This window comes from Salvia hispanica, chromosome 2 (assembly GCF_029641045.1).
Source record: "Salvia hispanica isolate PSC_SH4W2 chromosome 2, Shi_PSC_v1, whole genome shotgun sequence".
NCBI classification, from domain to species: Eukaryota; Viridiplantae; Streptophyta; class Magnoliopsida; order Lamiales; family Lamiaceae; genus Salvia; species Salvia hispanica.
Window position 1 is genome coordinate 27,774,748 of NC_142693.1, and position 24,462 is coordinate 27,799,209.

The following is a 24,462-nucleotide window of genomic DNA, read 5'->3' on the forward strand; positions in this document are numbered from 1 at the left end:
CGACACTATCTTTATTTTTTCTTCGTTCTTACTTTACTCTCTCTTTAATAACTCACAGAACAACACTATATAAAATCTCGTGCGGAAAAGTTTTATATTTATTGGGACGAGGGAGTATTATTTTAAATTTAAATGTTGCCAGTTTTTTCTTCTTAGCACATCATTACAATTAACACTCTGAAAATCATACACTTTGAAGTTGACTAAGAAAATGTTAATGGAGAGGTTTTCAGATATATTTGTGGAATATATTATTATAATTTTGATCATAAATAGGCAAATGAAGCAGAGTAGATAGACAAAAACATCAGCCATGAAAACAGCATACCTTTCTCTTACATATCTTTCTCTCCTAACACTTTGTTTGTGTCCTTCAAGAGCAGCCACAAGTGAAGCAGAGGGTTTGATGAGATGGAAATCCAGCCTATCATCTTCTGCTTCTCTCGAGTCTTGGTCCGTCAACAACATCAGCAACCACTGCAGATGGATTGGCATTAGCTGCAACGACGAGGGATCTGTCTCTGGGATTGATCTCTCTGGTGCAGACCTTGCATGATGCAAATGAACGGAGAGGTATGAGAATGACTGAACTGGTAGATAAAAAGAACTCAACAAATTGAGAACTTCAGAGTATAAAACTCAATGTAAAAATATATATTCAAAGTCTGTCTAAGATCAACAATGAAGTCTTTATATAGGCAAAGAAAAATCCTAAACTTATAGAAAGAAAATAACTAAAAAGATAATAAGCAAAAATAACTAATATTTTTTCCATCTCCTAATTCTATTAACTAGGAAATAAATAAAACCAAAAATATACTTTTCTTAACCACTAAGTTTTATATTCTACAACTGCATCATTGCAGGGACATTGGACCTGCTCCATTTCAGTGCATTGCGGAATCTCACCACTTTCAACCTCAATGGGAATGCTCTCAACGGCTCTATACCAACTGCTCTTGGCAACCTCCCAGGCCTCACTTACTTGGACCTCTCCAACAATGAATAGGCTTGCTCATAAATCTCAATTATCTGGATCTCTATAATAACTCGTTTTCAGGCGCCATCCCACCAGAGATAGGAAACCTACAATATTAGTGGAGGCTGGACCTTTCAATCAATAACTTTTCAGGTAAAATACCTCAAGTCATAAACCGATTTCACATGGAACTTGGAAAACAATGCTTTATATTCCTTGGCAATATATAAATTTGCAACGATCAGTTTGAATTAAATACTTTTCAAAAAGAATGCAATGCACTCATAAATTGCTATTAAAATGCTATGCATCTACGTTTTTAAAAGTAGAGAATTTTGATTTATATCCTTAATTAACTTTAAATAAATTGTTTGTAGGTCCAATACCATCCATCATTGGAAATCTTACAAATCTGTATTCCTTAGATCTCTCTTTCAATAAATTAAATGGTGAGCTCTCATCCCCTATCTAACTTGACATTCATCAAAATAATCTTGTTGGGCATTTTTATAACTCTCAGAATACATAGCATATTATATCATTTTTATAATTGTTTTTGTTGTAATGATTTCCTATAATGTTATAGTTGGACCTGAATTTCATTACTCTGGATATTAACATGAATAATCCAGATATGTTTGAACACGGACATTGAAAAGTTCATACATTAGGGTGAATAGTTATATTTGCGGGAGTTATTTGAAAATTATGCTAACTTTATTTAAACATTCTGATTTATGAGAGTTATTTCATGATAGATTGGTCATCTTGACAACTGACATTTTGATTTTTATGATGTCCCTCTAGCGGTGAGAAAAAAAATCGGAAACCGAATATCTGAACCGAACCAAACCAAACCGAAATTTTGAAATTCGGTTCGGTTCGGTTTTAAAATACAAAATTTCGGTTTTTCGGTTCGATTCAGTTTCGGGCGGAAAAATAATCGAATAACCGAAAAACTGAATTATATTTTAAATATAAATATTTTATATATATCCTATTAATTTAATGTATTATACTCCCTCTGTCTCATTAGAAATGCAACGTTTTCCTTTTTGGGTTGTCCCATTAAAAATGAAACGTTTCCTAAAATGGAAACATTACTCTCTCTACTTTTTCCTCTCTCCTACTTTATACTCTCTCCATCAACTCACAAAACAACACTGCATAAACTCTCGTGCCGGAAACCAAATGTTTCATATTTATTGGGACGGAGGGAGTATTATATATAATATATACTATATTGTTTTAATATATTCTATATAATAATGTATTATACATATATTCTATTAATTATATAGTTTGTATATATATATATAGGGTTGTGATCAAATGAGATTTATTAGGCTAAATGAGAAATGAGATGCAATAACAGCCACTCATTTTTATTAAATGAGTGGTCCAGATTTTGCCACACAAAAAATATTTTTAGATTAATTTATTATGAAAGGGTATAATGGTCAAAAAACCAGATACATACGCTTCAGAAATTTTCCATCAAATTCGCGAACGATGACGGCGAAGTCGCGGCGGCGCTGCATCGCGATGATCAGAAAATGGCGAAGAAGCAGAAAGGCGAAGGTGCCGGTGGTTTCACAAATGGTGACGGCTCTGGTGGTTTCCTCATCTCCAATCGGAGAATCGCACGCCGCAAACCCTAGAAATCTCCGCCGCCGGAGCAGGAGATCATCTCGATTGTTGAATCGAGCGGCGGTGGAGGGGAATTCACCTTCTCCGGCGTGAATCGCGAGCGTAAGCGAGGTCAGATCTGTGATCATCATGGAGTTGCTGATTCCGATGATAGCGTGATGCAATTTGTTATTTTTCTCACTGAAATCTAAATTTCGTGGAAGCAATTGTATGTTTGAAATTCCAACCTGTTATATGTGCAAATCTTAGCAATGATGTTTAGTGTTTTAAGGTGTATGCAGGATTTTCGTTTTTGGATTTGGACTAAGTTTTAGGCTAGTGTATATGTGTCCTTTTTTGTTTGATTTAGGTACAGAGCATGTGATTTGGTGAGAAAATTTTGGATTTCTATCCGACTAGCTATGCACTCTAGGTGTTTGATGATATTCCTCAGTTAAGACTACTTATATAATCAATATCAACTACACACATATAATGTCAACTACATATACAATTCATGTCGCTAATCTCGCTATTTTAGTTGTTCGTATCTTGTTAAAAGATATAAAACATATCACAAAACTTGCAGTGAGTTCAAGAAGATGCAGAAAACGAGATATTTTCTCAGTAATGAACAAAATTAATTCCTATTCTGATAAGTTGCAATGTCGAATCATTAGTTTCTACTGATACGAATACCTCTTCGAGTACAAAGGACCTTATTTAACTGTGAACAAAAGTGAAGGTGAGCTGAACTCACTCCTTCACACGATTTTCCACTGTCTCCGGTTTGGAAACCTTGACCTTGATAGGTAAGGTGAGTGACAGATCGTGTAGAAGAGCACCTGGAGCTTTGACCATTGAAATACTCTGTTCCAGTTCCCTTGTTGCCTCCCTCTGCAACTGGGCCTTCTTCGGCTTCAGTCTGTCCAGATTCACAAGGCACGTAAGTTGCTAGTAACACCGTGTTTATCTTTGATATCTTTGTTGCTATTATGTGATGTTGTTTGGTGTGTTACTGGAATTGCTTTGAAGTGATATGAAGTAAAATGAGTTAAAATAACTGCAATTGATCACTAGTTAATTGATGAGAAAATTATTGAATCTCGCTTTGGCAAAGGAGTTAGATAATAGAGTATATTATTGATGACTGTAACTGATTTACGTAGGTGAGGTAAGAGAAGCGTGTGATAGGGTAGGATTTGAAGTGGTTACTGTTCGAATTACTGATTGCCATTTTAATTCAAAATTTGTGAATTTATTTGTTAATTCTGTGGATTCAATTTCTCTAAAATCGAAAGCAAATTACAATTAATTTGTGAAATATATGGATGCAGCTTTTAATTCGATTGTGTTGCTGAATTTTCGAGTTGTGTAGATAAGGTGTTTGTAATATTGCCTAAAATATTATTGTTGACAGAAATTATATAAGTTGTTGACATGAAGATGTTTATTTTTGACATGAACTATATAGCTCGTTGACATAATAACGTTTGTTGCTGACATGAATTATATAGGTCGTTGGCATAAATTTTATGAAAAATGTTGTTGACATAAATTATATGTAAAACATTGTTGTTGACATGAATTATATGTAAAACGTTGTTGTTGACATAAATAATATAGGTCGTTGACATGAAAATATTTGTTATTGACATTAATTATTTGTAAAATGTTGTTGTTGACATAATAATTGACATAAATAACGTTTGTTGTTGACATCGTAGTTGACATGAATAATGTTTGTTGTTGACTCGTAGTTGACATGAATAATGTTTGCTGTTGACATCGTAGTTGATATGTGAATTATAAGTGTTATTTTTTAGTTGTTGACATTTTAATACGAGTTGTTGACATTCGATATTCTCGGTACTGATATGTGAATTATAAGTGTTATTTTTTTATTTGTTGACATTCGATATTCTCGGTATTGATATGTCAATTGTAAGTGTTATTTTTTAGTTGTTGACCTTCGATATTCTCGGTATTGATATGCAAATTACAAGTGTTATTTGTTAGTTGTTGACATTTTAATAAGAGTTGTTGACATTCGATATTCTCGATATTGATATGTGAATTATAAGTGTTATTTTTTAGTTGTTGACATTTTAATACGAGTCGTTGACATTCGATATTATCGGTATTGATATGTGAATTGTAAGTATTATTTGTTAGTTGTTGACATTTTAATACGAGTTGTTGATATTCGATATTTTCTGAATTGATATGTGAATTATAAGCGTTATTTTTTAGTTGTTGACATTTTAATAAGTGTTACTTTATTGAATGTTGGAGATTTGAAGATTTGAAGATTGAATGTTGAAGATTTGAGTGTTGAAGATTTGAATGTTGAAGATTTGAAGATTTGAATATTTGAATGTTGAAGATTTGAAGATTTGAAGATTTGAATGTTGAAGAGATTTGAAGATTTGAAGATTGAAGATTTGAAGATTTGAATATTGAAGAGATTTGAAGATTTGAAGATTTGAATGTTGAAGATTTGAAGAATAGAAGATTTGAAGATTTGAATGTTAAGATTTGAAGATTTGAATGTTGAAGATTTGAAGATTTGAAGCTAGAGTTTTGGAGAGGATTTTAGAAAATGATTTCAAATACAATTTAATGAAATGACAATTATATCCTCGTGTTGACATAATGTGATAGTTGTTGACATTAAGTTAATCTTGTGAATTAGTGGCTGAGATTGCATCTCATTTCTCAATTAGCAGGGTTAAAACTTCAGCAAGAGCTAACAAGGAAAATCAATTGAATATTTTCACCAAAAAATCCACAAAAGATGTTCTACTCATAGACAAGTAAAAACTACAAATAAAGTACGAGACATGAAAGAAATAGATAAAACCCAAGGTTGAATCTTCAATCTCTAGTCTTTCTTGCCTGGATCTGCAGAGCTCTGCTCCAATGGAAGATGAATGATTATATGTGTGGATTGTGTGATGGAAGAAGGTGTAGAGAGGGAGAAGGATTGGAGGCTCTGAATCAAGAATGATGAATTAGGTAAAGAGGTATTTATAGAGTGGAAAAAAGGTTTATTTTGATAATATTCGTGGTCTACAAGATATGGGAGAGATTTGGCTTCACAATATAATAATTTATTTTTTCTTCCGTGAATTTCCGCCTAAATTCCCGCCAGCTTTTACTGCACTGCGCAACGTTCGTAGAATAGTCATAACTTTCTCCATAGAACTCCGATTGAGACCTGCAAGATATCCACGCGAAGCTCTTTCGAAGAGGAATAGAATGATATGCATAAATCACTGATTGGACTCCAAATCTGATGGAAGAATGGGCTCGAACAAAGGCTGCTGCACCTTGGCCTTTTTGCACCTTTTTTTTTCTATCTTTTTCTATCATTTATCAACAAACACATTAAAATACCAAATGTATAACATATGCAATTTAATAACATAATTTGTATGATTGGAATTTAAAACGAGTCAAATTTAGCCCTTAAAAACATGCAAAATCAGTGTTTGTCATATATATCCTATTAATTTAATGTATTACATTATATATAATATATACTATATTCTTTTAATATATTCTATATAATAATGTATTATACATATATTCTATTAATTATATAGTTTATATATATATAAAATAAAATATATTATACATGTATATATTTTTTTTTCGATTTGTTCTGTTTTTCGGTATTTTCATATAATTTCGGTTTTTTCGGTTTAGTTCGATTTTTCAAATTCGGTTTTCAATTTTTCGGTTTCGGTTCAGTTTCGGTTTTGAACTAAATTCGGTTTTTCGGGTTCGGTTCGGTTTGGGCAAAAAACCGAACCGAAACCCGAATGATCACCCCTAGGTCCCTCTACTGTAAAATGTTAATATCTAATGCAGATAACTGCCATATTGTTACAATGTGTAATATTTCATGTATGCGTATTTTTCAATATAAATAAATTTTGATTTATATCTTTCTTTTATGTTTCAAATAATTTGTCTGAAGGTCCAATTCCATCCACAATCGGAAATATTTCAAATCTGGAGGTCTTATATTTATCTTCCAACAAATTAAATGGTGAGCTCCCATCGTCCATATGCCAGTTGTCATTCCTTGGTTATCTTCTTCTCTCAAATAATACTTTGGAAGGAAGACTGTCGCAGTGCTTCAGAAACTTCAGCACATCATTGTTCGCCTTTCACCTAAACGAAAATCATTTTAGTGGCCTCATACCATCTACCTTTATTTCCATCAATTTGGGTAATAACAAATTCCATGGACGATTACCTAAATCGTTAATCAATTGCCGAAATCTAAGGGGTCTCGACATTGGAAATAATAGAATACAAGATGAATTTCCCTTTTGGATGGAAGGCCTACGCCAGCTTCAAGTGCTAGTGTTGAGGTTTAACAAGTTTGTTGGTAAAATTTCCGTTCCTTCACGAACCAAGTTTCCATTTCCTAGGCCGCATGTTTTTGATGTATCTGATAATGAATTTCTAGGCTCTCTACCTCAAACATATATCAACAATTTCCTAGCAATGATTGAGCCAGTAGAAATTAAATATGATTAGTTTCTAAGGTACGTGGAGATGAGGCTTACATTGAAAGGTCAGGATCAGTTATTGAATAGACTATTGGAAACCTTTACAACAATAGATTTATCATCCAATAGATTCTCTGGGAGTATTCCACCTTCCATAGGAAAACTTAAGATTCTCAAATACTTGAACTTGTCCCACAATAGCCTCACAGGACATATACCTTCATCTCTTGGAAACATGACAGAACTCGAATCGTTGGACTTGTCAATGAACAAATTGGATGGAGAAATTCCAAGTGAATTAACAAGGTTGACATTTCTTGCGAAATTAAACCTTTCAATAAACAATCTTGTTGGGCCAATACCGCGATCCAATCAATTCTCCACATTTGAGAATGATTCATATATGGTGATAGCATAAAATAATGCAATGATTTAAGTCTCTGATTGTATTATTAATAGCCTTCTATCAAGGGATTGTATCAATCCTTGATTTATCTCCTTCCTAGTTTAGTTTAGAAATCCTTGTATACATTGTGAAGTGTGTGATGAATATTCTCAATGCAAATACAATATTTACATTCACATGGTATCAGCCTAGGATACTGAAATCCAAATCTCTTCTCGCTCTACCTTCTCTGCTGCTCTCCTTCAGTTCATAGGCCTTAAGCCATGGCTGCTTCTTCAAACCCCTCTTCTGATACATTGCCATATGGTACTTTGATCCATATTCTCACTATTAAATTATCATCAACAAACTACTTGTTGTGGAGAAGCCAAATCTACCCACTTCTCATTGGTCAAGGGCTTATTAGCCTTATTGATGGATCACGTCCAGCACCACCGACTTACGTGGTCGCTGACGGAAACTCAACACCAAATCCAGCATACCAATCTTGGCGTGTTGATGATCAGAGACTTGTCAGTCTCATATTCTCTTCCTTGTCTGAGGAAGCAATGTCCGTGGTGATCGGCTGCACCACCGCTCGCGCTGTTTGGCTCGCACTAGAGCACACTTTTAGTCATCAATCTAAGGCTCGAGAACTCCGTCTAAAAGGAAAACTTCAGTCCATCAAGAAAGGAGGTCGCTCGGTCTCTGAATTTGGACGAGATTTCAAACTCGTTTGCGATCAATTATTTGCAATTGGGCGATCCGTTGATGAAACAGACAAAATCCATCTATTTATGAAAGGACTTGGCTCTGACTTCTCTAGCTTCTCAGCAACTCAAATGGCTATGTCCCCATTACCATCATTTTCTGATCTTCTCAACAATGTTGAAGCTTGGGACATGTTTCAACAAACACTTGAACCAAACATATCATCCCCAGCTGCTTTCACCGCACACACATACTCTCGGTCTTCTAATAACCAAATGTCTCGTGGTCGCGGTTCAGGTCCGAAAAAGAGTGGTCGTGGTGGTTTTAGCCAAAAGCGCCAGCCTCACTGTCAAATATGCAGGACAACCGGCCATTATGCCAACGTTTGTCCCGATCGATTCAATCGTGAGATTGCTACTGCCACACCTGTGGCCAACATTGCTGAGGCTTTCTCCGCATCGAGTATTGCCTCTGATCCTCCCATCTCTGATTGGTACTTAGACACGGGTGCATCAGCGCACATGACTCCTACTCCGGCACAACTCCACTCATCTACATCATACACAGGTTCAGATTCAGTTGTAGTCGGTAATGGTGCCTTATTACCTATCTCTCATATTGGCACTTGTTATTTGAATAATTTTATTCATCTGTCTGAGGTGTTAGTTGTTCCCGGACTAACTAAAAACTTGCTTTCAGTGAGCAAATTAACTACAGATTTACCTATTGATGTGGTTTTTACTGATAATTGCTTCAAAATTCAGCATCGGGAAAATCAACACATTCTGGCTCAAGACAGTCGATGGTTTGTACGTGTTGGATGACACAAAGTCAGCTCTGGTTGCAGCTCGTACGCCTAAAGCATCTTTTGAACTGTGGCACTCTCGGCTTGGTCATGTTGCATTTGATGTAATTTCTTTTTTACATAAAATTGGGAGGCACAGAGTTTACCAATAAAAAGTCATGAGTTGCCTGCTATTCCACATGAGACACAGTCACAGCCCAACCAAGAAGAGCCCGATATCAACGATCAACATGTTAATGAGTCAGCTCTCGATCCTATCATTGAGCCAGGTCCTCCAATTGAGATGAATCCACATGTTCCTCCACCAAGAGTATCTTCTACTCATCCTATGCAAACTCGAGCACGGGCAGGTATCATCAAGCCAAAGTATATACCAAATTATGCATGTACTCGTTTATTTCAGGCTCTCATGACGGTGATTACACCTCGTGGAATCAAGTCTGCCTTAAAAAGACAAGAATGGGTTGAAGCTCTAAAGCAGGAACTTTCTGCCATGGCTCTCAAGGACAGTTGGGATCTTATTCCTCATCCAAAAGATGTAAATGTTGTGGGATCCAAATGGGTTTTTCGAACGAAATTAAAGGCGGATGGCTCACTTGATCGCTATAAAGCTCGTCTTGTTGCACAAGGCTTCACACAACTTCCGGGCTTTGATTATTGTCATACTTTCAGTCCAGTTGTTCGTGCTTCTACAATTCGAGTCGTGTTATCCATTGCTGTTTCCAATAATTGGCCTCTACATCAATTGGATGTCCAAAATGCCTTCCTGAACAGCGTTCTATCTAAGCCAGTATATATGGAACAACCCCCTGGCTTTATAGATCCTCAATTTCCAAATCATGTATGCCGTCTTAAAAAGGCGATATATGGTCTAAAGCAAGCTCCTCTTGCGTGGTATCAACGACTCAGTGATTTTCTTGTACATGTTGGATTTTTGTGTAGTCGTTCTGATCCCTCACTGTTCATCTATAATCGTGGCTCATCCACTATATATCTCTTGGTTTATGTTGATGATATAATTCTGACAGGAAATTCTTATGATGACTTGAAATCTTTCATCTCTCGCCTTCATCAAGAATTTGCCATCACTGACCTTGGAAAACTTGGTTATTTTTTGGGTCTTGAAGTCACTTATACTTCTTCTGGTATTTTCTTGAACCAGGCTAAATATGCTCGTGATATCCTTCAACGAGCATCTCTTGAAGAGTCAAAACCTGTCTCTACACCCTTGGTTGCAGGTTGCCAACTTTCAACGGACGGCCAGCCATTTGAGGATCCTACTTTATATCGGTCATTAGTTGGATCGCTGCAGTACCTGACAATTACACGTCCTGATTTATCTTTTGCAGTAAATCTTGTTAGTCAACATCTTCAACATCCTACCGTTGCTCATTTTCAAGCGGTAAAACGAATTCTTCGCTATGTAAAACACACTCCAGCCTTTGGCTTAAGTTTTACACGTAGCTCTTCGTTTTCTCTTGTTGCATATTCTGATGTCGACTGGGCTCGTTGTGTTGAAACTAGACGATCTACTTATGGCTATTCTATTTTCCTTGGCGGTAATCTAGTATCATGGAGTGCCAAGAAACAACCCACGGTCTCTCGCTCCAGCTGTGAATCCGAGTATCGAGCTCTTGCAAATACGGCTTCTGAAATGGTGTGTGTGCTCCAACTTCTTCGTGAGCTTCAAGTCCAGCTGTCTTCTTGCCCGACTCTTTATTCAGATAATAATAGTGCTATCTTTCTCAGTCCGAATCCGAGTTCTCATAAACGTGCTAAGCACATTGATATTGACTTCCACTTTGTTAGGGAGCTTGTTTCCAATGGTCAGCTAGAGACTAAATTCGTATCATCAGCCTTACAGGTTGCAGACATTTTCACGAAAGCTCTCCATCGTCCTTTGTTTGAATTTTTCAGAGACAAGCTACGCGTTGGACCTCATCCGACATCTTGCTTGAGGGGGGATGATAGCATAAAATAATGCAATGATTTAAGTCTCTGATTGTATTATTAATAGCCTTCTATCAAGGGATTGTATCAATCCTTGATTTATCTCCTTCCTAGTTTAGTTTAGAAATCCTTGTATATATTGTGAAGTGTGTGATGAATATTCTCAATGCAAATACAATATTTACATTCACATATGGGAAACTTGGGATTGTGTGGACTTCCATTGACAAGAAAATGCAAAGAGGATGATGGGAAATCAATGCAGCCTGAAGAAGAAGAAGATGATGAATATGAATTCATAGATGGATTTGGGTGGCGATGTGTTGTGATGGGATATGGAAGTGGATTTGTAGTCGGGATTGGAATTGGTTACATGATTATAAAAAGTGGAAGGACAAGATGGTTAGTAGAATTCTTTTTCGGAGTTGGTTATAAATATAAGACGAAGAAAAAACGCAACCGAGCTGCACCAACACACAGGGGAACTTGATCCAAAGCCAAAGAGAATTGTGTGATTTCTTGTGTTTGATTTGGAACTATTTCTTCTGTGTGAGTTGTGTTTCCAATTTCTTTGTACCTTTTCATTTGCTAATTCTGTGGTTGTGTTTGATATTTATAATTAGTTCTATGAATTATTAAGCTATAATATTTTTTATTTTGAAATATAAAATCTGTCGTGCAGGAAAATTGATGAGTATAAACTTTGGAAATTTTAAAATATAGAAGCATTCCATTTTCAAATTTCAAAATACACCCACCATATAAATTTTTTTTCTAAGTTACATTTTGTACTGTTTTTTTTTTAAAATCAACTATAAAACAACCAGGAGTAGGATAAAATTACAAACTAGGTTTTACATCATGATCATAATACTTATAAAATCTAAACTTTGCAAAGTACTAATGAACTTTCACTAACATAATTCCATAAAGGCAGAGGCCCAAAAGTAAAAGCTCAATATTAAGACCCCAAGATGGGCACCACCATTGTAATCTCAGCCCAATATTAAAACCCAAGATGGGTTTCACCAATGCAATTCTCAGCCCATTTATTTATTTATCATACTTCTCTATATGAATTTCTATTATTAGTATCTACGGTATTATTCTTCACATACTATTCCCTAATATATTGGTCTTCCAAATAAATTAAAAATATAATTCACAGATTGATGAGACAACCAAAGAACTCTAGCCACTAGTTAAATAAAACGAGTACACGTAACATTTCATCATAGCATGTATGTGTGGAATCCCGTTTTTTGAAAATTCTTTTTTCGTTTTAATATAAATATCATATACGAATAAATATCAAACTTGACACTATGTATATAAACAACCTATAGTCAAGTTATATAATTCCTCCTCCGTCCTATAGAAATAGCCCATATTTCATTTTTCGCCGTTCCCATACAAATAGTCATATCCATTTATGCTAACATTTTTCTTCTTGTCTTTTACTTTACCAATTACACATTAAAACCTGTGTCAAACTCAAATGGCCTATCACGGGATGGAGGGAGTAAAAAGAAAAGAGGTTGAAAATAGTTAATTCCATAGTAGATGTCACACTTTCCTTTTTAGTTTGTCCCACAAAAGATGTCACATTTTATTTTTTTGAAAAAGTTCCCTCTCACGTCAATTATAAAATTATATTTTCTCTCATCACTTAACACACAAAATAATACCTCCTAAAATCTCATGACATCTCCCAGGTGTGACATTTACTATGAGACAGAGGGAGTATGTGATTAGTTCATTTCCAAAATATGTGATGAGTACAAACCTATTCCACATCGGGTGTCAGAGGGAAGTTGGAAGGTGCATATAATTCATGTCCAACCTCAATTAGTTTGAGGTCTTTTGGAAGTGACCCAAAAACAAATTCATACGAGTGTAACCCAAAATATATTTTCTTAAAAATTGGTTTTGTCAAGCCATTATAATTTTTAAGAGTTATTCCACAAGAGATCGGTCATCTTCATAATTTAGAAGTGTTAACAATGAATGATAACAAGTTGACTGGCCATTTGCCGGCAATCATTTTCAACTTGTCTTCTTTGGAAGGGTATTACTTACATCATAACAAATTTAGTGGGGAATTGCCTTCGGAGACTGGAAACATGAAAGCAAACAAAAATTTACGACTTCATAACAATGATTTTACTAGTAAAATTTCTTACTATGGCAGAACCTAAGTTTAAGCATATTCAACTTTTTCGTGTTGCATTTTAGACTAAGTAGAAACTGCTTTAAAATAATTTATAATTTTTTTTCCTTAAAAAAATCAGTAATGTAAGCTCGTATTAATTGTTAAACAAAACGTAATTTTAAATTAATCTATTATTTTCATTTGTAGTATTTTCTTTCTCCAAAGGAGATTTCATTTTCTATTTATTTTCTCTCCAGATCTCTTTTATTTATTAATTTTACGTTAAAACTGTCCATTTACAAAAATTAATCTCTTTCCATTTATAGTCTTAGTTCTGTTCATTTCTACATTGTGGCTGTCTATATGAAAGACTGCTTATGAAGATAACCTTCTTGGGTTTGTTACCTATCTATTGTTACTTTATGAAAGTTAGTAATGATCACACCCCAAACATTGCAAATTTTAAAATGCATTATTTGCAAAACATCACACATTAATTGCCCCAAGCATGCGAGACTGCCGAATTAAGCTCAAGAAAATTAACAACAATGCTTATCTTAAATAGTAGTAGTAAAGATTCTAGATTTCAAAACAACAACAAAATAATATATCCAAAATAATTAATTTTGAAGCTATCCGTCATTTAATTTCTTGCCTTGCTCCACCAAAGCCCGAATTCAATTTCCTCACTCATTGGAATAGCAAGTAGATGGATCTCAATAAAACAAAATATTTATGAGAAAATAATATCCTTTCACAAAATCTCTAAGCAAAGATCCATTTTAAAGATCAAACCCCCATAAAATTCCTTTCTAAAAGATTATTAAAATCTAATTACGTCATGAGATTCTTCATGACGTGATTAGCTTTTAAGTGGAATAATATCTTTTGCTTTTCTATATCAAAGATCAAACCCCCATAAAATTCCTTTCTAAAAGATTATTAAAATCTCATGACATCTCCTAAGATATTATTCCATATTATTCCATCTCCCAAGATATTATTCCATTTTCTATCTTTCTTTCTAAAAGATATTAAAAGCTAATTACGCCATGATGTTATGCTTCCTATATTCTTATTTAGCTCAGAGGACTTCAATTCTTCATTTTTCCATTTTTGTCATAGTTGATTTATTATTCCATTTTCTATCTTTCTTTGATATTGGACTAATCATTGGCTTGTTATTTTATTCGAAGTACGTTTGGATTTGATTTCGTTTTTATTTGTTTTAGAGTTATTGAAATTTGATTAATCCTGATGTATTATCTACTTATGGATCAGTTTTATATATATTATTTCCTCCATCAGTGAAAAAATGTTTTAGGTATGTGGATCACACTCAACCAAATAATTACTCACGTCTTATTGTAAAATCAGTATATAAATTTGAGCCCACATTTCATTAACTCAATTCTCCATTTTACTTTATAAAGTTAAACAATTTCTTAAAATCCATGTCAAGTCAAAATGGAACTATAAATGGCGAACAGAAGGAAGAATTGTGATTGAATATTTCCCATTGTCGTTAGTCATGATGACTAACTAACAATTGGGGCATGACACCTATATTGTGGAAAGTAAATGTTTGAAGGTAATGTTTTCTTGACATTAAACGGCCAAGGTTTACAAATGGGGCAGCGATCAATATATACAATTTGACTTATACAGGGGACTCGATTTTTTTAAAGGTAAATAGCCATATCAAAATTTGGTATATTCCATAAAATTTGAAATCCGCTAATTAAATAACAAAATTTCAATTTTTCTGCTTTATTCCACCTTGAAATCTCAATTTACATCGACATAAATGTCAAAAGGAATCTCAAATCAAATAAAAAGGCCCAAAACTTCTTTCTTCTTCTTTTCAAAATAGGCTTAACTGAATTATTTAAACAAAACAAACTGGAAGTGAGCCCAACTTCAGAGAATAAGATTGTGCCTTATCACATACAAGTCAGAAAAGCTGTGACCTCCTCTGCGCCACCAAACCGCCGTCGCCGGTCACCAACTCCATGTACGGTTGTTCCCTTTTAACATTTGTGCTTTAATAGATCTTTATTATTTTTTATTTGATCATAACATGTCACCATTTCATTATTTATCATTTTTCACATGACATCATAAGAGGCACTCCAACCGTTTGCCAAAATGCCCGACAAAGTCTGGTGTAGTCTAAGTGTTCTTCATACCATCAATGACAAAGATTACTCCATATTTTTTAAAACCTAATCTTCTCCTTCATCAAAATTGTTCAGCCATGGCTCATGCTGATAATTCAAAGTCCAACAATTCGGAGCAGCGACCCTATCTTCGGCTCGATCCTCCGAAATTCAACGGAGACGACCCATGGGGATGGACTTTCAAGGTTGACATGTATTTCGACTATTACGGAATGTCGGAAGAGCATCGTCTACACTTTGTCGGACTACTCTTCGAGCAGCCGGCGCTGGATTGGCTCATTTACCGAAAAAAAACACAATTAGCTGAAATCAGGGCCTGGTTTCATGGAGGCGGTGAAAGAGAGGTTTGATCCAACATATCATGACAATCACTTAGGGAAACTCTGCAAGCTGCAGCAACTCAACACGGTGATGGAATATCAGACCGAGTTCGAGAGGCTTTTGGTCAAGATTAAGGGTGCATCACTATCGGAGAGTCACCTTGTCTCCATATGTGAATCGGGCTTCAAAGATGCTATTCGATGGGAACTACACTTGCGAAAGCCGTCGTCCTTGTGTGAAATGTTTGCGCCTGCGCGCGAATTTGAGAAGATGTACGATGAAGGCTTCAAGTGAGAGAGGTATGTTTTGGTTGTTTTATTTGTTTTGAGTTGAATTTTGTGGGGATTGAATATATTTGCAGTTGTTTCCAATTATAATTAGAAGTTGAAGTTGGATATAATTCTTATAAGATTGAATTTATCTTTTTGTTTCAATTTGTAATAGGATTTTTGTCGTCTAGGCTTTATTGTTAGTTTGAATGAGGTCCTTTTTGATTTTTTATTAAATAGAAGATTTAGAAACTTTAGTTTTTGTATGTGTTAGGCTTCGTTTCCCTCATATGTTCGGTTATTATTTAGAGCGACTAGGCAACATTTGGTATCAGAGATGTAGACATGGTGATTGTGGTATGCGTGGTAGGAGACAAGGAGAGGACCCCTGATAAACTCATGTTTTGATAGGTGAAGTTTACTCAATTTAAATCCTATAGTTTTTGACCAATTATATGACTTTTAGGAGTTTAATGAGTTTGATTAGAACGTGCTAAGAATATAGGTGAAACGGGCATGAAAAGGCAAGAATACGTGAGTCATATTAGTCCACATTAAAGTTTAACAGAAGTGGCTAGTATTGTTAGAATCATCATCAAGTTCTGAACAATTACTTCTGATATTTCTGTTTAAGAGAAACAAAATATCAGAGTTATATTTTGGTCCAAAGTCTAAGACATACGATTAGAAAACAATTTTGAGCATTGAAATATTTGAGTTTTTAGCATCTGTGCAGATTGCATGCAAGGGTTGCTTGTACAATTTTATGAACAAAAGTAGCCTAACTTAGAAATACAACATTGCACAATTTAAGATACATTATTTGCAAAACATCATAGACACAACCAGCTAGTGTTCCAAATGAAACTCAAGAAAAGCACAATTGTTTGTCTCGAATCACCTTCTCCTTATTGTTGCTTTTGCTCTATTTCTTCTCTTCAACTTACTATTACTATATCCAGCCCCAAAAAAGAAGTCCACTAACCATCTTGGCCTTCTTATAATCATGTAACCAACTCCAATTCCAACCACAAATCCACATCCATACCCTAACATGACACATCGCCAACCAAATCCATCTATAAATCCTGACTCATCATCATCATCTTCTTGTGGAGGAAACACTGATTTTCCATCAGTTGTTTCACATTGCTTTGCCAATGGAACTCCACACAATCCCAAGTTTCCTATGTATGAATCATTCTGAAACGTAGAAAACTGCTTAGATTGTGGTATTGGCCCCACAAAATTATTCATTGATAGGTTTAATTTCGAAAGAAACGTCAAACCTGTCAGATCACTTGGAATTTTTCCACTCAATCTGCTCCATGACAAATCCAATGACTCAAGAATACTTATATTCCCAAGAGACACAGGAATCTCTCCCGTGAGAGTATTACTGGACAAATTCAAGTATCTAAGAGAATTAAGATTGCCGATGGAAACTGGAATATTCCCCGAAAATCTATTGGAAGATAAGTCAATCATTGTAAACGTATCTAACAATCTTTTCAATTCCTGATCCAAACGCGTGTCAGATTATCCTTGGCATCTATCATACCTTCACAATTCTTGAAATATCTATCAGGTAAATAGCCAACAAATGCATTTCTTGATTGCAACTTTGGAAACGGATGCTCGGTCTTTGAAGCCTCCAACATAGTACTATTCAACTTGTTAGACATCAAGACGAGGACGCGAAGTTGAGGGAATGCTTCCATCCAGAAAGGAAATGCACCTCGTATTTCATTATCACCAAAATCAATGCTTTCCAGGCGTTGGCAGTTGATTAGGGAATGTGTTATTCCTTCCAACTTATTGCCATACAGAATAAGGGACTGAAGACTGCAACCTTTTGCAAATGTGGATTGAAGGGCTGTGATTTGGTTTTGACCTAAATTAAGAGCCAACAATGAACTATTGAAGTTTCCCAAGCACTTTGGAATCTGTCCTTCCAAATGATTGTCTGCTAAATGGAGGAGTGTCAGTAATCTCAAGTCGCAAATGGATGATGGAATCTCTCCAATTAGTTTGTTATGAGGGAGTACTAAATAATCCAGCTCTGACATATTCCCAATGGCGGAAGGTATTGGACCTGAAAATTGATTTTGAACAGGGATCAAGAATGACATATTGACATATGAGAGAGAGAGAGAGTATGATACCATTTAAATTATTGTCGTGAAGCCATAACTCAATGAGGTGTTTCAGGTTTCCAATTTCTTTTGGAATTGTACCTACGTACTCGTACAAATTTTGAAATGACAATCATAACATCCAATGAGTTAGTACAACTTTGTATCCAAAAATATATAAAGAGACATGAAATCATGCTACTTAAAACATGGAAGTTGTGACACTAATATATGTATGTTTAGGGCATGTTTGATAAGTTAGTAATACCAAGATAGAGAATTATATACGGACATTTCTAATTGTTTGATATCATAGTTAAGCTTAACTCAAAGCCCAATATAAGACCAGGGCCCTATCTAATCTTACCAAAATTATAACATTAACCTTGTTTATTTATGTATCTCACCAATTTGTCAAGTTAAGCCATGTTATTTAATATACAATACAAATTTAGATAATTTCTTTTCTATCAAACAACAACAGAAAAAAATCATATCTTTGCATATCTTGACATGAAGCCCGTATTTCTTATCTTGTTTTACATATCTTCTCATATCCCATCTTTTGTATCAAACGAGTTAGGGTTCAGTAAAACATGACACAATGTATTACTTCCTCCGCCCACAATAAGAGTCATATTTTGTCATTTCGATTCATCCCACAATAAGAGTCTTATTTCACTTTTACCATAAATGGTAAGTACGCCCTGCATTCCACCACTTATTTCACCCACATTTTATTATAAAACTAATATATATAAGTGAGACTCATATTCTACTAACTTAATCAACCTACTTTTCTTTATATTTCTTAAAACCCGTGTCAAAACTAAATAAGACTCTACTATTGCGGGACGGAGGGAGTACTTTATATAACTTTGTGGAACAATGAAAGAGAAAATATCATACCGCTTAATGTATTATTGGAAAGCCGTAAGTAGGAAAGAGATGTCTTGTTCCCAATTTCCTTCGGTATAGATCCATTTATTAGAATATTGTGTTGCAACTGCAGCTCCCATAAATTAAAAATGCGACCTATCTCTTTTGGTATAGGACCTGCGAGAATATACAAAAAACATTGTGCAAGCTTTATAAACATAGGAATGGCCCCTTGAGACAAGATAATGATTTAGTTATAACTAATAAACTTTAATTTTCATTTATACCGAGTTAACATCAATATACCTGATTGATCCGATGGATGACACATGGTAGTAGTTACTCCCACCTTTCCATATTAATTGAGTAAATTTTCTATCTTGAGAAGTTTCAAGATAATTGAGTTTCTATTTTTGGAAAAAAGTAACATTCTCTTTAACTTTATTCTCTCTCACTTTATTTACCATCCGTTTAACACATTATTCTTAAACTCTGACTAAAAAAAGTGGCTCTATTAATAAGGAATGGAAGGAGTATCATATTATGGGAAAATGTGACGCATTCATGTTGACACAAAATTGAACGACTTAAACTAGTTTTAGTAGCAACAACAGCAATAAAACTTTACAATAAAGTAAGTCATGAAGGGTTGGGGTCGTACCACTTAAAGCATTATAGGAAAGGTATACACCAACCATGGCTATCAAGTTCTCAAGTTCCCAAGTTCTCTTGGCACTAAACCACTAATGTTGTTGCAACACATGCTTAATCGCTCGAAATTAGTAAGATGATCAATCTCTTTTGGAATTTCACCTATAGGATTACGATAGAAATCATAAACTTAGCTCAAATTAAGCATCAACAAGTGATTTGCTCATACCGGTTAGATTATTATATTCAAGGCCTATTCTGAGAAGGGATGTCATGTTTCCAATTTGTGGTGATAATGATCCACTTAGTTCATTGGAAGCAAAGTCAACATATTGCAAGGATGTCATGCCGAAAAGAGTTGCAGGCAATGAGCCTTTTAATTTGTTGGAACTCATGCCTAATCTTTTTAAATTTGTTAGACGACCAATCTCCTCTGGAATATCACCTACATGAATCAAATCCATATTATTTAGTACATGTTCATATAGCATTATAATATTTCAAATTATACTCCCTCCGTCCGCGAATAGGAGTCTCATTTTTTTTCTGGCACGAGTTTTAAAAATGTTAAAAAAGTGGGTACACAAAAGTTAGTGAAATATGGGTCCACGTGTATATATTAGTTTTAAATGATATGTGAGCGGAGTGTGGTGCCTTTTTACCATTTTTGGTATTCTCTGTCTTACTTTTTCTCTTTAATTATGTTACTTTATTCCCTTTCCACTTTTCTAACAAAACCCCATTTCCTTAAATCCTGTGCCGAAAAGTTTGTGCTCGCTTATCTTGAAACAAAGGGAGTATTAAATTTGCCCAATGCAGTACACTAATATTTGGTGTTGTTCTAAATTTATCAAGATTAATCCTCGATTTAAACACACTAAGTACTACGTATAGTACTTTAATTAAATTCCCACAAGAAGAAATTATTTCTCTCGACAAAACAAATTACACTACACTAGTATGACTATTTAATCAATGTACGTACTTTCCATCACGCAATCAACAATAATTAGTCCCTTGGTGTTATGCCAAGTACTACAATAATTCATCGTCACATCCATTTGATTACTTACTCAAGGTTCGTATTTCAAGTTCATACGAAACTAAAAGAACTCACGGGGCTCCAAAAATATTATTGGTGCGAATCCCAAAATATTCACTTCCTCACTCCGCGAGAAATTAAATATTATTTTTACAAAATTCCTTTAACTCACCATATCACATTCATTAAAAAAAAATTTAATCTGAAAATTGTGAGCAAAAAGTTTATTTGTTATTATAAAGTTATCACCTAACGCCTTCTCAAAATAAACTATAATTTGTTTACAAAAAAATTGTTGAATATTAGACTTTCTAAATATAAATGTAATATGGGAATAATATATTAGACCTCATGTGATCTGAACATAAACTATAAATGGTTTTAATAAAGTATTTGTAGTATTAGACCTCATGTGGTCTTAATATAAATGTAATATAGGAATAAATCACAAATTTGAATCATTGTATGTAAACAACTTTTAGTCATATCACCAATATAAGAGCTTGACTATTCCATGGAAAAGAATATGTGATTCAAATTAAAATCCTGTACAGAATGATGTCTCCCATTCAATCAACACGCCAAACTCTGCCGTGTTTTTTAGTCTTAACTTTTTATTTTGTTTATAGTTTTTACTCTTTAGTTTGCATATAAATAGGCAAATGAAGCAGAGTAGATAGACAAAAACATCAGCCATGAAAACAGCATACCTTTTCCTTAAATATCTTTTTCTCCTAACACTGTGTCTAAATGTGTGTCCTTCAGGAGCAGCCACAAGTGAAGCAGAGGCTTTGATGAGATGGAAATCCAGCCTATCATCTTCTGCTTCACTCGAGTCTTGGTCCGTCAAAAACATCAGCAACCACTGCAGATGGATCGGCATTAGCTGCAACGACGAGGGATCTGTCTCTGGGATTGATATCTACGGTGCAGGCCTTGCAGGGACATTGGATCTGTTCCATTTCACTTCATTGCTGAATCTCACCACTTTCAGCCTCAACGGGAATTATCTCCACGGTTCCGTACCAGCTGCTCTTGGCAACCTCACAAGCCTCACTCTCTTGGACCTCTCCGACAATCAGTTTACCGGCGCCATTCCACCAGAGATTGGGCGCTTGACAGAGCTTCGATACCTGAGCCTCTCCATGAACCAGATGGTTGGAGAAATCCCATATCAGATTGGCAATATGAAGAAGGTGCGCTTCTTGGATTTGGGCTTCAATTACTTTGAAACTCCTGACTGGTCTCGATTTCCCACTTTCCCTTTCCTAACTCACCTTGATCTTGGTATCAATGAACTCACCTTGGAATTCCCACACTTCATAACCACATGTCTCAACCTTACTTTTCTTGACTTGTCTCAAAACGCCTTCACAGGCCAAATTCCTGAATCATTGTTCACCAATTTGGTCAAACTTGAATATCTTAACCTCACTAGAAATGGTTTTCAAGGCCCCCTGCCACCAAATATCACTAACCTCTCCAAGTTGAAGGATCTTCGCCTCGTCAGCAACTTTTTCTCTGGCAACATTCTTGATTCAGTAAGCCTTATTCCAAGCCTGCAAAATCTAGAGCTGTACAATAATTCATTTGTAGGAATAATCCCTCCTTCTATAGGCCTACTCACGAATCTCCGAACTCTAGGCCTTCAAATGAACAGATTCAATTCCTCCATTCCTCGAGAGCTCGGCCTATGTAACAAGCTGACCTACTTAGATTTATCCCAGAATTCACTCTCGGGGCCATTGCCGCCATCCTTTTCAAATCTGGGCAATTTATCTGAGTTGGGACTATCTGCTAATAGCCTGACTGGTGAAATATTGCCCCGTTTCATCATGAGTTGGAGAAAACTAATCTCACTACAAATTCAACACAATGAATTCAGCGGGGAACTTCCATCAGAAACAGGCTTGCTCACAAACCTAGACTATCTGTATCTCTCTAATAATTCGTTTTCAGGCAGCATCCCACCAGAGATAGGAAACCTACAAAATTTGTTGGAGCTGGACCTTTCAACCAATAACTTTTCAGGTGAAATACCGATAGAGTAGGAAAACAATGCCTTAGACATGTGCTCGTATTGCATTTATGGGCTCTCTACTGCAAAATGTTACATATACAGATGATAGACATGTGCCTTTTTCCGATATAAATGTATTTGATTTAAATCCTTGTTTATCTTTCAGATACATCTTTTGTAGGTGAGCTCCCATTCTCCGTCTGCAAGTTGTCTAGGCTTAGAATTCTTGTTCTCTCAAATAATACTTTGGAAGGAAGACTGCCACAGTGCTTTGGAAACTTGAGCAGATCTTTGACCATCTGTCATCTAAATGAAAATCAATTTAGTGGCCCCATTCCATCTACCTTTCTTAAGAATTGTAGTCTTATATCCATCAATTTGGGTAATAACAAATTCCACGGACGATTACCCAAATTCTTAGTCAATTGCCGAAATCTAAGGGGTCTCGACATTGGAAATGATAGTATACAGGACGAATTTCCCTTTTGGATGGAACGCCTACGCGAGCTTCGAGTGCTAGTGCTGAGGTCAAACAAGTTTGGTGGTAACATGTCGTTTCCTTCACGAACCAAGTTTCCGTTTCCTCGGTTGCAAGTTTTAGATGTATCCCATAATGAATTTCTAGGCTCTCTACCTCAAACATATTTCAACAATTTCAATGCAATGATTGAGCCGGTAGAAAATGAATATGATGAGTTTCTAAGGTACGTGGAGATGAGGCTCAGCTTGAAAGGTCAGGAACAGTTAATTACGAGACTATTGGGAAACCTTCACAACAATTGATCTTTCCTCCAATAGATTCTCTGGGAGTATTCCACCCTCCATAGGAAATCTTAAGATTCTCAAATACTTGAACCTATCACACAATAGCCTCACAGGACATATACCTTCATCTCTTGGAAACTTGAGTGATCTCGAATCGTTGGATCTGTCAACAAACAAATTGGATGGTAAAATTCCAAGTGAATTGACAAGGTTGACATTTCTTGCGAAATTTAACCTTTCAATGAACAATCTTGTTGGACAAATACCACAAACAAAACAGTTTTCCACATTCGAGAATGATTCATACATTGGAAACTTGGCATTGTGTGGACTTCCATTGACAAAAAAATGCAAAGAGGATGATGGGCAGTCGATGCAGCCTGCAGAAGAAGATGATGATGAATATGAATATGAATTCATAGATGGATTTGGTTGGCGATGTGTTGTAATTGGATACGGAAGTGGTTTCATAGTTGGGATTGGAATTGGTTACATGATTATAAGAAGTGGAAGGCCATTATGGTTAGTGGAATTCTTTTTTGGAGTTGGATATAAATATAAGAAGAAGAAGAAGAAGAAGAAGAGACGCAACCGAGCTGCACCAACACGCAGGGGAAGTTAATTCAGTTGTGCGATTTCTTGAATTGCTGCTTATGTTTGAGTTGTGTTTTGTATTTCTTTTTACCTTTATAATTTCTACTTCTGTCGTTTCGCTTAGTATCTATAATAAATAAATTCAGGTATGAAGCTACAGTGTGTTCTAAATTTTGTAAAAAATAACCTATCCTGCAGAAAATAGTTGATGGCTAAAATTATAAAAAAAAAATTAATTTACTCCCTTAATTAATAACCAATGGTCATGTTTTTCCATTTGTTGTTTGATTCCTTTTCTAACGAGGTTTATTTCATTTTCTATCAATAATGACTAAGAGAATGGGAAATAAGATGAGTTAAAATAAAGCACGACACAGAATAAACCGAAAGAGATTTAATACTTCATCCGTCCCACAATAAGGTCAGGATGATTTTATTTAATTGCTACTTTCTCAAATTATATTATTAT

The 24,462-nt window shown here is 35.1% G+C and overlaps 1 protein-coding gene, 2 long non-coding RNA genes and 2 pseudogenes across 4 annotated transcripts; 4 read left to right on the forward strand and 1 right to left on the reverse strand.

The window, feature by feature from the left end:
• The first annotated feature begins 341 nt into the window (after positions 1–341).
• On the forward strand, positions 342–3,046 carry LOC148932027 (uncharacterized). Its single transcript, XR_016135170.1, has 3 exons — positions 342–573; positions 867–1,132; positions 1,357–3,046. It is a non-coding gene; the product is annotated as an uncharacterized LOC148932027 (long non-coding RNA).
• Positions 3,047–7,160: 4,114 nt separating this feature from the next.
• Positions 7,161–11,475, forward strand: LOC148932028 (receptor-like protein 9DC3). Its single transcript, XM_089063990.1, has 2 exons — positions 7,161–7,535; positions 11,177–11,475. Exons 1-2 carry the CDS (start codon positions 7,181–7,183, stop codon positions 11,473–11,475), a joined length of 654 nt encoding a protein of 217 aa, XP_088920116.1. The 5' UTR covers positions 7,161–7,180.
• A 3,521-nt stretch (positions 11,476–14,996) lies between these two features.
• LOC125219964 (uncharacterized) lies at positions 14,997–16,072 on the forward strand. The gene is made up of 2 exons (XR_007176268.2): positions 14,997–15,151; positions 15,393–16,072. It is a non-coding gene; the product is annotated as an uncharacterized LOC125219964 (long non-coding RNA).
• A 732-nt stretch (positions 16,073–16,804) lies between these two features.
• LOC148932029 (receptor-like protein Cf-9 homolog) lies at positions 16,805–20,036 on the reverse strand (annotated as a pseudogene).
• Positions 20,037–21,309: 1,273 nt separating this feature from the next.
• Positions 21,310–24,172, forward strand: LOC125195195 (receptor-like protein 32; annotated as a pseudogene). The gene is made up of 2 exons (XR_016135843.1): positions 21,310–22,645; positions 22,801–24,172. The product of XR_016135843.1 is annotated as a receptor-like protein 32 (transcript).
• The last annotated feature ends 290 nt before the right edge of the window (positions 24,173–24,462 follow it).

Excerpts from the sequence above, each read along its gene's own strand:
- LOC148932028 (XM_089063990.1), top strand. The coding sequence starts at position 7,181 with ATGAGGCTTACATTGAAAGGTCAGGATCAGTTATTGAATAGACTATTG. Across the intron at positions 7,536-11,176 it reads CACATTTGAGAATGATTCAT|ATATGGGAAACTTGGGATTG; the intron begins ATATGGTGATAG and ends ATTTACATTCAC.